This window comes from Rhinolophus hipposideros (genome assembly GCF_964194185.1).
Source record: "Rhinolophus hipposideros genome assembly, chromosome: 9".
Taxonomy (NCBI): Eukaryota; Metazoa; Chordata; class Mammalia; order Chiroptera; family Rhinolophidae; genus Rhinolophus; species Rhinolophus hipposideros.
Genome location: NC_138055.1, coordinates 4,223,515 through 4,235,629, shown reverse-complemented (window position 1 = coordinate 4,235,629; position 12,115 = coordinate 4,223,515). Strand labels below are relative to the sequence as shown.

General features: G+C 49.1%; 1 protein-coding gene across 1 annotated transcript; it reads right to left on the bottom strand.

The window, feature by feature from the left end:
- Positions 1–6,781: 6,781 nt before the first annotated feature.
- Positions 6,782–11,565, bottom strand: RTL6 (retrotransposon Gag like 6; the record flags this gene model as incomplete). Its single annotated transcript, XM_081058572.1, has 1 exon — positions 6,782–11,565. One exon carries the CDS (start codon positions 11,563–11,565, stop codon positions 10,846–10,848), a length of 720 nt encoding a protein of 239 aa, XP_080914698.1. The 3' UTR covers positions 6,782–10,845.
- Positions 11,566–12,115: the final 550 nt, after the last annotated feature.

Sequence of the window (12,115 nt, the reverse complement as noted above, 5' to 3'; positions counted from 1 at the left end):
ATTTAATGAGGAAATAAGTCAGTAGGTGGGTGTCTTCAGTGAGGAGATAGATTTTCTTATCTGCAGAGGAAACGCTGATTTCACTGGAAGCCTGGGAGCACCAACAGGAAACTGCTAGGGTCATGGATAATTGAGAATTGTAGCCAGTAGAAAATGAGGGCAAAACCCAGTGATAATCAAATAGAGAATGGGAGAGAAATGTGATGCAATTAAACCAAGTAACCACAAGAAACGCACAAGACCTGACTGCAGGAAAACCCACAATACAGTTGGGCTGGTGCTATGGAAGGCAGTGTGGAGGTTCCTCAAGAAATTACGAATAGAATTACCATACGACCCAGCAATCGCTCTCCTGGGTATCTACCACAAAAATATAAAAGCATTTCTCTATAGAGACACGTGTACTCCAATGTTCATTGCAGCTTTGTTTACGGTGGCCAAGACATGGAAACAACCAAAATGTCCTTCGATAGATGAATGGATAAAGAAGTTGTGGTACATATACACAATGGAATACTATTCGGCGTTAAGGAAAGATGATATAGGAGCATTTGTGACAACATGGATGGATCTTGAGAGTATAATGCTAAGTGAAATACGTCAGACAGAAAAAGCAGAGAACCCTATGATTTCATTGATATGTGGTATATAAACCAAAAAGAACAAGACAAACAAATGAGAAACAAAAACTCATAGACACAGACAATAATTTAGTGGTTACCAGAGGGTAAGGGGGTGGGGGGTGGGTGATGAGGGTAAAGGGGATCAAATATATGGTGATGGAAGGAGAACTGACTCTGGGTGGTGAACACACAATGGGATTTATAGATGATGTAATACAGAATTGTACACCTGAAATCTATGTAAATTTACTAACAATTGTCAACCCAATAAATCTAATTAAAAAGAAAAAAAAAAAGAAGGAAAGGAAAAAAAAAAAAAGAATGAGGCACTGAAAAAGGTAAAAAAAAAAAAAAAAAAAAAAGTTGGGCTGGGATTAGGGTGAGACTAGTGAGGGGCGCCCCCTCTGACCTTGCACTCTGACCTGAGAGCGAGCACCTCTTTAAATGGGGTGTATGTGTGAATTTAGGTGTCACATATGTATTTACATCGCAAAAGGTCTGAAAGGGACACACAAAATGCTGACATGAATAGACTCACATGTTACACCCTGTATATTCCTGCACTGTTTAGTTTTTTTTTATAAGTATACATTATTTTGTACTTAAATAATTATATTTAAAACTGAGATGAGAGGAACATATATTCAAACTCTTTCTCTAGGAAGGCAGAATATTCTAGGTTGATTTTATTGTTTCCATTATCCTCTATTTTCTAAATTTTCTACAATAAACATGCAGTGCATATAAGACAAAGCTTTTATGTTTTATAAAATAGAACAAATCAATAACCATTATAAAAAGTTAAGTCCATGAGAAATAATAGGTGGGTATACAATGCCAATACATTTTTGAAGAGGAGCAGCAATGGGGGATAAGATGCTCTATCGACTATTTAAAATCGAAAACAACATATGAGAACAATAACTGAAAGAGTTATTTTCCTTTCTCTTCTTAATTGTTTTCAAAAAGTCGATTCAGGTTTAGGATGTAGAAAGCCACAAGAGAACAGCACTCCCAACCTAACAATGAGAAAAAGCTGCATCATCTACAAAATCAGAATCTGTCGTGAGTCCACGCGAGAGCTAAGATCACAGGAGATGAAGGGAAGGGAATTCTGAATCATGGCCAGACCCTCTGAGGAGGGCAGGACACAGCAGTTGGCTCACCTTCAGCAGAGCACAGGGAAAGAGGGGCTGCCACAAAGACAGGTAAGGAGAAAACGCCGACCTTTTGATTCATTTTTAAAGGCCGAATGTGGGATAGGGTGACGGTTTAGAATTGCTAGGGGCCCCAGACACAGTGGAGGCCACACTAGTGAGCTCTTTTCCATGATTTCCCCCCGCCCCCCCCCCCCAAACACACACCTGGTGTTCACCAGCAACAGTGCAGACAGGGCAGGAGGCCAGAGAAAGCTGCCCCTTTCTTTGATACACTAACATAACAAGCCACTCCCTTTCTCAATCCTTCTCTATAAAACAAGCCTCAGGCCACGGGGTGGGGAGGGGCAGGGACTCGCCCAACCTCAAGACACACAAATGACCTACTGCTTCTGGGGAAGAGAACAAGCCATTTTCCACCTTGAAACTTGAAAACCAAGAGCGAATTAAACCCAAAGTAAGCAGGAGGAAGGAGATAATCAAGATAAGAGCAGGAATCAATTACATGGAAAACAGAAACATGAAGTAAATCAATGAAATAAAAAAAGATATTCTGCAAAGATCAATAAAAAATGACAAACCTCTACTTGAAATGATAAAAAAAAAAACACCTAGAGAACATACAAACTACCGCCACTATGTTATAAAAGAAGGGGAAACACTCAAGATCCCACAGACTTCAAAAAGACAATAAAGGAATATTATGAAGAACTTTTGCAAGCAAGTTTTCTAACTGATAAAATGGACCAATTCCTTGAAAGACACACACTATCAAAGCCCACCAAAGAAACAACAAATGACTGATTAGTCAATTAGTCTTATCGATGCAGTAAAGAAACTGAACTCGCTATTCAACACCTTGTTATCATGAAGAAAACCGCAGTCCCAGTGGTTTTACTTGAATTTTCTGTTAAGCAATTAAGGAAGAAATAATCCAATCTTCAGAAAATACGGGGGAACAGTTCCCAACCTGTCTTATGAGGTATGTATGCACAACCCCAATACCAAAGGCATTGCAGAAAAGAGAATTACTGACCAATATCCCTACTGATAATAAACCCAAAACATACTGAAAAACATTAGCAAATCAAATAGAACATTTACAAAAAGGCTGATACTCAGTTACCAAACTGTTTATTCCAAGACTGCAGGCTTGGCTTAGCCTCTGAAAATCAATCGGTTTAAGCCACCATGTAACATAATAAAAGAGAAAATAATATGCTTGTTTAAAATGATGTGGAAAAAGCAGTAACAATGTGATTTACTTTAAAAACTCCATGTGATTTACTTTAAAAACTCCCATAAATTAGAGATAGATGGAAGTTTCACGAATCTGATAAAAGGGCGTGCGTGAGAAAAACTTCCACTTAGCATCACAGCCATGGTGAAGTGTCAATCACATTCCCCCAAAGACCAGAGATGAGGCCGGGCTGCCCACTCTCAGGACCTCTGGGTAACATTGTACTGGAAGTCCTAGACGGTGCACAAAGGCAGGAGAGAGAAATATGATAAAAGGCCACAGAAGGAAACGATAGGTGTAAACTCTCTTTATTCACAGACAATATGATTGTGTGTGTAGCAAATCCCAAAGAATATAGCAAAGTCACAGCATAAAAGCAAACATAAATATTGGCTTGGGTTTTATACACTCACAACAAACAATTACAAAATGAGAATTTTTAATATTCTATTTACAGACGCATCAAGAATCACAAACTCCCAAGGAATGAATACATTCACCTAAGATGGGTAAGACCACTGACTAAAGACTACAAAACTGCTGAGAAAAATGAAAAAGGTCCTAAATAAAGTGAGAGCTAAACCACATTCATATATTGGAAGACTCAATATTATTAGAATGCCAGTTCTCCCTTCCTGGTCCCAGCAGGTTTTTAATAAAAATTGATAAAATGATTCTAAAATTTATATGGAATTGCAAAGGACATAAAAAAAAAGTATCTGTGACAATAGAAATGTTCCATGGAGCATTTTACACGTGGTTATTGTACCCGGGGAACTGAATCTTTAGCGTTAGTTTTAATAAATTTAAATAGCCACGTGAGTCTAGTGGCGTACTGTACTGGGTAGCACAGATGGAGAGCATCCAAAGCAATCTGGAAAAGAACATAATTGCAGAATTGACACTCTCTGAGTTCAAAGCTTACGGCAAAGTCACAGGGATCAGACAGCATGGCGCTCGCATGGGAACAGATGAGTGGATCCATGGAACAGAATAAGGAGTCTAGAAGTAGACCAACTCAATTTGGGCATCTGATTTAGACAGTTACCAAAACAACTGAAGAAAGCAAAAGAGGAAGTCTTTCAACAAGTGGTTCTAAAACAATTGGATATCCAGGTGGGGTAAAAAACCGCATTTCAACCCCACCTCATATCATCCACAAACTATTTGAGATGAATCAGAGACCTTCATATGCAAGTTAAGACTACCATTTTTTAGAGGAAATTACAGAATACCTTTGTGTCTTGGGGGCTGACAAAGGATTTTAGGGCTGGGGAAGGGGAGCAGGGAAGTTTCTGGGTGGGGATATTCTTATTGTGATACAGGCTTTGGCTACCGAGCTGTATGTCATTTTCCAGTCACCGAATGGCACACTTCAGACTGATGGTTTCACTCTAAGTCATCCCCAATAAAAACAGAACTGTAAACACGGCCTACTTAGTGATGTGGACACTGAAATGCTTGGGAGTGAAGCCTTCACTGACCACAATCTACCCTCTTCCTCTTATGTGATGTATGCAGGGTCTTACTGTTCTTCTCCCAAAAGGATGAGTATCCTGTGAGGGCAAAGTCTGTCTTGCCATCCCACCTTCGGCTTCGAGAAGAGAGCCTGACACACAGCAGGTGAGCAGTCGTGACTGGCCTGTGGGGTATGGACCTGAGACTCACGCGTGTCTGGTATGCTGTCCAACACTGAGCATTCCCCGAGAGGCATCTCTGCCAGGCCCTGGGCGAGGAGCTGGGAACGTCAGCTTTGCCCTCAAGGAGCAGAGTCTGGTGAGGGAGAGAAACGTAAGCTCAAGAACATGAGGTGGTGACTTTCAATAGGTAGAAGCCTGGGCAGGTGTGGGGATGTGTGAGTGCAACCAGACCCTTAATCCAGCCTAGCTGCTCGGCGAGGGTTTCCAAGAGGAGGAATATCTGATCCTTGTCTTAACACAGGACTGAGCGCACGGGGAGGGAGGCCGGAAGAGTGAAGAGGGTAGTGGTGGTGGGAACAGGGAGCCAGCCTGAGAGTTGTTTGGGAGAAGCAGCGGGAGGTCTTGGTGATGGAGCAGGGCCCAGGGAGGAGGTAAGGAAGGGGTAACACCCAGGTTCCTGGCCTGGGGACAATACAGAGAGCCACCATTCACGGAGTAGACTGCTCAGGGAGTCTCAGGGCCATGGGATAGAATCCCACGGGGGAGCTCACTGAGAATGGAGCGCTGGCCCAGCCAAGCCTCCTAGTCTCTAGCTTCGAAGTGGACCACTCAGTGGGGTTGGCTGGGGGGAGCGGGGGACACAGCTACATCCCTCCACCCTCAGGCGAACTGGGTGGCCAGGTCCTCCTAAACCTCTTGGGACCAGCCATCCAGGGCCAGCCACTAGGGCACTGTGCACTCTAGACTTTTCCAACAGGCTAGCCAGTTGGGGGAACAGATTTTCACCCTCGTTCCCAAACCAACCACCCGTTGTAGAGAATCACATTAGTAGAAAACCCAGGGGCAAGGTCATCTGCTGGTGGGAAGGGGCCACCCCATCCTGCAGGGCTCCCCCCTGCAAACAGCTCGCCAAAGCGACAGTCATTCCAGCCCTACACCTCGTACTGAGATTTTGGGAAAATCTTAGAATTCATTTTTTAAGTTCATCTGTTGAGAACAGCAAAGAAAACCTGAAGGGGGAACCCTACTAGATATGAATACAAATTACAAAACTGCAATCACTTTTAAAAGGGATGTACTGGGAAAAATAAATGGATCGACAGGAAAGCTGCCCGTAATAGGTAGTAAGATTTTCAAATGTGATAAAGACAACACACATTAAATAGGGAAAGAATCTATATATGAGCTCAGGATAGTCAAGTATTTAGGAAAAAGTCAATTCAGAGCGTCACCTCATGTGACGTGCCTAATTAATTCCAGAAATAACTGTTTATGAATTCTAGAGGGAAGAAAATACCTTCACTTTCAAGCAATGAAAGAAACCGCACAGGAGCAGATGGAGGTGTTTGCAGGGCTGTCTATTCTCATCTTAGACGAGCAGTTCCCACAGCAGACAACCCTTCCTGGGCTCTGGGAAGGAAAATGGTTTCCACAATAACCCTGCAACGTCCTGTGCCCTTCCACTCTTATCTCAGGAGTGTTCGGTCGAAGTTTTCAAAGGCTACATGACATGTTATCTTGCAAACCATTCAGCACAGAAGCAGGTCTGAGACTCTAGCTGTCTTCTATTAAATGCCAGACATTAAAGGAAGTTGCAGAAACCTAAAACAATGCCACTCTTCTAAATTTGTTTTGAAGAGTTTTCATTCAAATATGCTATTTATGTTGACATGAGTTTATTTTCAAAAGACTCTAAAATTCTCCAATTTAATTTATATGGTATTTTTAAAAAAAAAAAAAAACCCATGTAAGCAAAACTACATAAGCTCTTTGGGGGTCCTTAGTGATTTTTAACTGTGCACAGGGATTCGGAGACCAAAAAGTTGGAGGACTGCCCTTGGTCCATACGCATTTGGTGGGGGCTGTTTTGCCCATCCGAGGATCCCCAACACATCCATTTGTGCACCAAACAGACAAACAGTCACTAAGTACATGCTATGTGCCCAGACGGGCACTGTTACAGGGGCAGTGCTACAGCCGTGAACAAAAGGGACAAAATACACCTGCCTGCCTGACAGTCTAGTCAGCAGTGCCCAATGGGGATGGATTGGCTGTACAGAAGAAAGGGACATTTCAGTCACACACACACACAAAAGTAAAAAGCTGGAAACGGGCCACCCATGACACACAACAGGTTAATATCTTTAATATATAACGAGCTCAAATTTATCAGACTCCAGTAGGTAAGAGCAAAGGACACTGACAATCCACAAGAGGAAATACAACTGCTTAACATGAAAAGATGTTCGACTTTGCTAAAAATCAAAGAAATGCAAACTAAAACACAGTGCTATTTTTTCATTAGCAAATAGTTCGCCAGATGATACTCAGTGCTGGCAAGAGGGTAAAACGGGCACATTAATCCTTGCTGGTGGCAGTGTAAATGGGTACATTTCTGGAAACCATTTTGTCAATACATAAAGAGCCTCAACGTTTTTCATATTCCTTAATTCAATAATCCCATCTCTGGGAATCTATCCTGAGGAAATATCGGGACACTGGGAAAAACTTTATGCACAAAGATATGCATGTTTGTAACAGTGAAAACTTAGTAACGGCAGTGATACACCATGGGCACTACTGTCCATCTACTTGATGGAGTACACGGCCACTTCAAGATAAAATTAGTAATAAAATGGGGGGGCATAGGAGGAAAAATATCAAAATGTTATATTTTACTTTTCTTTCCTCTATTTTCCAAAATTTCTGTAACATGTAGGTTTGCTGAAAAGACCTAGTAGGTTGTTACTTGTTTATGGAGCTAGTGATGTTGAAGGAGTTGGGGTTCCTCCCGTCTCTACTTCGTCTGTGCTGTGCCAACCGCCACACCAGATGTTAGGACCCTGAGATGACACGGGAGATGGCATCTCCATTCAGCAGATGATGGACCTCCCCTGAAGCCGGTCTTCTCCCTGACTGGAAAGCCCAACAACCTGCTCCATGCTTCCTTCCCTGGAGCCCCACCTTTTTTCTTCAGCTCTAAGCTTCCTGAGCAGAGGTGATCTTAATCTTACAGCTCTGGTTGCAAGATGGGACATCTGCAAGGACGCTGTTGCTCCTCCCACCAAACGCTTCACGCCTGGTAGGTGGTCCCGGTGTGTCCTTTTACACCCTTGCAGGGTTTGCGCCCTTCAGGTGACCTTAAGTGCATGCTCACCTCTCGCCAGCTGCTCTCTCCTACAGGCCAGAATCATGGTCATCCAGTGGGCGGTTCCGCCCCACCCCCACCCCCACCCCGACACCAAGACCCTGTACATCGGTAATAAAGTCTTACCTGCCCCTTCAAGGGGTTACTTTAGTGTTCCTCGTCATTGCTTACTCATCACATACTTACCTGGGACCAATGAAATGGGTCTTTGCTTTTTCCTACACGGCACTGAAATGCTTTGGGGCATTCACTTAATCCCAAGGTCAACTGTATGTTAGGCTGGGAAGTCACCCTTTATTCTGAGTCCCCTGTCAAATGATGCCGTTACGCAATGACGCTTACTTACCAGGGGGGGATACGTGGACCAGAAAGCAGTCACAATAGAGTCCAAACAATGTCAACATCATGAAAACATCAAACTGTCCCTCACATGCATTAACACTACTCACTGCCTGTACCTTTTAGAAACCAATACCCGTTCTCTTAAATTTAGAGAAATTATCACCGCAAAGTATGTACAAAGCAGCTCCCCTCCCCCACTTGCTTCTCCATCTTGACCCTCCCAGTCACTGTGGCCTTGGCCTGGGCTACTCGGAGCTTGGGTGCCATCCTCTTTAGCTGGGGACTGAGTGGGTGTCCTCCCCTAGAGCCACTGGCTCCCAGTGTGGAGCTTCTTCTGAGTCCTATGTGGGGACACCCCTCCCCACCCCAGCCTTTCTCATCTGCTTGTTTCCAAAATTGTAGGAAGTGGTCAAGGTCACAGATGAACAGCACCAGTCCCAAGCCCACAAACCTAAGTGCCAAGATGAAACGCAACGCAATCACCAAGCCAAATGGAGCCGGAGCAGCAGCCCGGCCGCGCTGACCCACAGACACAGGGCCAGGTCACGGGTGGGCATGGGCAGCATGGCCAGCCCTGGACACGTCGGGCAGACGCAGGGGCTGTGGAGGTAAGAGTTCCGCTCTGCCCGACGCTGGGTCACCGACCCGGGCTGGCTAAGCCATGTGGATATCTTCAAGGTACCTATTACCACTGCAGGCCCGCTTTGCCCCAGGTGCCACTGCATCCCGTCCTCTGTGGCCACCTCTACCTGGCAGGCAGATGGGAGAAAACCGAGCCCAAAGAAAAAGAGATCTGCACCCCATCAGAGGTCCCCCCACCCCCGGAATGGTGGCTCCACTGTGTCCTCCCCCCATTCATGCCTAATGAGCACCGTGGTCCCGCCTGAACAGCCTGGGCTGGAATCCAGGGGGCAGGTGGCCTGTATTCAGGCAGTTGTTCAGCAGGGCAATCGGGCTAACAGAGTTTACGGTCAGTGGGTGGCAGTGATCCACGCGTACCAGCCACCCCGGAATGGCCTTGACCTTGCAAGGCCCTGGTTGCTTCAGGAACGCACTCACTTTTCCCAGCACCACCAAAACTCTCAGGAAGGAAGGACGGGCCCTAGGACACAACCTCTGGGGGTCGCAAGACATATGCCTTTGGGTGGGTACAGGGGCGGTCCTACACTGAAGCCGGGACCATTAGAACAAGGCCGATGAAGTCAGGGGGAAGATCCCCCACCCCACCCCCATTGTCCAGGTGGTCACGTAAATGCAATCCATTTGGCATTGAAATATGGAGGGAGCATCACCAGCCAAAGGGCTCAGCCACGTCTCATTTAGAAAGCGATTTCTGGGCATCCCCCATGAGGAAGGACAAGGCCGTCCACCTCTACGAGGTACCGCTTTGTCCCTCAGGATCAGGACACGAGCGCCACTTCCGCATGTCACATCAGGATGTAGGTAGTCCGCAGTTCTCTTCCTTCACAAATGCCAGCAAGGCCCTGGTTGCCAGAGGCCAATACACCCTTGTCTTCACTGCGTAAGGCTGCCTCCCAGAGGAACTGGGTCTACAGCCGAGTCCATGTTTTCTTGGGCAAAGGCTGGGCGGCTGATGGGCAGCCCAGGCACGGGGAGGGCATCCTACCTACATGGAGTCTCTGGAGACCCCGAGATGCTGTGAGTGACTGAGGGGCTGAGGTGAAGGCCACAGGTCCCATGAACGGAGAAGGGAACAAGTCTCAAGCTAGACAAGGCCCACCACCCAGTGACATGGGACAAAGAGGAAGGGTGACTGCACACTAGCAGCTAGAGGTGATTCCCACTGGAGATCCAGGGCAGCAAAATGAGCCACTAGTGTCCACCCCTCAGCGTGCAGTGGCTCTCAGGCATGGATGTGCACGAATGTGCTGCCTCTGGCAGCTTGATGGAACTGCCCAGGGGCCCAAAGCCACAATGACCCTCTTTAAAGGAGGCAAGTTCCAGATTCCCCAAATTCCTGGTGCCATCAGACCACTGGCAGCTAGAGCCAAGCAATAACGGAGATGCGTCACCCAGGTGCTTCTCCTTCAGCTGCATGTCGGTCTTTCCCAGGAACAACATGGGCATGACTCCGTCCTCGTGTGCAAAGTGAAGCTGGGCCCCAGAAATGCTGGAAACACACTCTGAGCAGTGATCATTGGCCACCGGCAGCAGGGACAAGGCCCCTGCCAGCACACTGGGCACTGGCAGGGCTGGAGATCACCTCTCCAGGGCTCCACATCAAGGCACCAGTCTGGCCCAAGTGGCTTCTCTCTGTCATCAGTGAGAACAGGGCCCCCAGGTGGGGAGCTGCTGTGGGGTCTGCAGAGGGTGGACTAGGAGAAGTCTGTGAACCTAGTCAGGCTGGCAGCGGTCAGCCCAAACCGTCCGGAGCGTGCTGTGGAGTCGGTGTGACCGAGTAGCAGAGCTGTGGTCACCAGAAGAGCTGGGGTTGCAAGCAAGAGAGGGGAAGCATGCACTGAGGCGCAGGTACAAACCTAGCACATGACACTAGGAAGGCAGGTGGGTCACAGGGCACCCAAGAGTATGAAGGAAGATCTTCTGGAACAGGTCTGGAGAGGCAGGAAGAGCATCTTGAAACCAGAACGATGCTGTTGTAGGGACATTTCTTCTACGCAGCCAAGGGGTTACGCTCCCTGGTAGCTGCAGGTGCGACCAGGGCCGTGGCCGGTTCTTAAAGGTTCCGGGCTCGGGTGGGCAGGGCGGGAGCCGGACTCGCCCCGTTGGAGGCCGGGTGCACAGGGCAGGGCCCTGGGCCCGCGGCGGCCAGTTGGCGGCAGAGCACCTGCCGTTCCCGCACGGCCCGATTGGAGGCAGAAGTCTTCCTGATTTGGGCGCGCCGCGCGTGCCGCAGTGGAGACTTGTAGGTTCTCCGCAACTCTGCCAGGAACCCCTGATAGTTGTTTCGCAAGGGGCTGTCAGGCTGCACGAGGGGGATGGCCCACTTCTCTGCCTCCCCAGTCAGCCGGGACACAAGGAACGCCACCCGCTCGGCCTCCCCCGGAAAGCGGGAGGCCTGGAAGATCATAAACCGGTCCATCTGCATCAAGAAGCCCGCGAGCTGGCCCGGGTCCCCCGAAAACGGCTCGGGCAGAGAGGTTGGAGGCGTGGTCATCGGCCGGCTCCCGTCGGAGGCGATCGCCGAGACGGGCGGGGTGATCTGCAGGGCCCCCGGAACCCGAGCCCTGGTGCGCAGCAAGGTCAGCTCGGCCATCACGCTCTCCAGCATGCTGGTCAGGCTGGCCTTCTCCGCCCGGAGGGTCGAGGCCTCCCGCCTCAGCGCGGAGTTGGTGAGGCGCAGGGAGGTCAGCGTGTCGACGACGTCGTCCACCGGGGCGGTGGGAGGAGCTGCGGGCGCCGGGGTCTCAGCTTTGGAGGCCCGGGGTTGGACCATGTTGCGGAGGTCGGCCGAAGGCTGGGGCCGATGGGATGGGAGACGAGGGTCGGGTCACGGGAACCTGAGACCTGGGATGCTAACCGGGTGGGTCCGTGCAGGGCGGAGCGCGGCGGGCGGGGGGCCGCTGCGGGGCCTTGGGGACCCCGAGTCCGAGGCGGCTCCCCGGCTGCACAGGTGCTCGGACGGTTCCGCAGCCTGAAGGACGGAAACGTGTACTTTAAAAGGTTTCGGCTCGGACCAGGGTGTCGAAGGAGGGGACGCGGCGTGGGCAGCGCGAGGAGCGGCCCCTCCGGCCCGGCCGGCGCCCGCCGGGCAGAACAAAGGGCGGACACACCTGCGGCGGCGCCGGGGCCGGGGCGGGCGGGCGGGCGGGCGGCGGGCGCGTACCTGGGTCTCCGCGGCTCCGTCCGCGGCTCCGTCCGCCGCGCGCCGGCCACAGCCAAGATGGCACGATCGGAGGACGCGGGCGGGCCGATGAGTCACGGCGCCCGTCGCCGGAACTGCTTCCCGGTCAGGTCAGGCCGGGGCGGCCGCGGCGGCGGGAGGC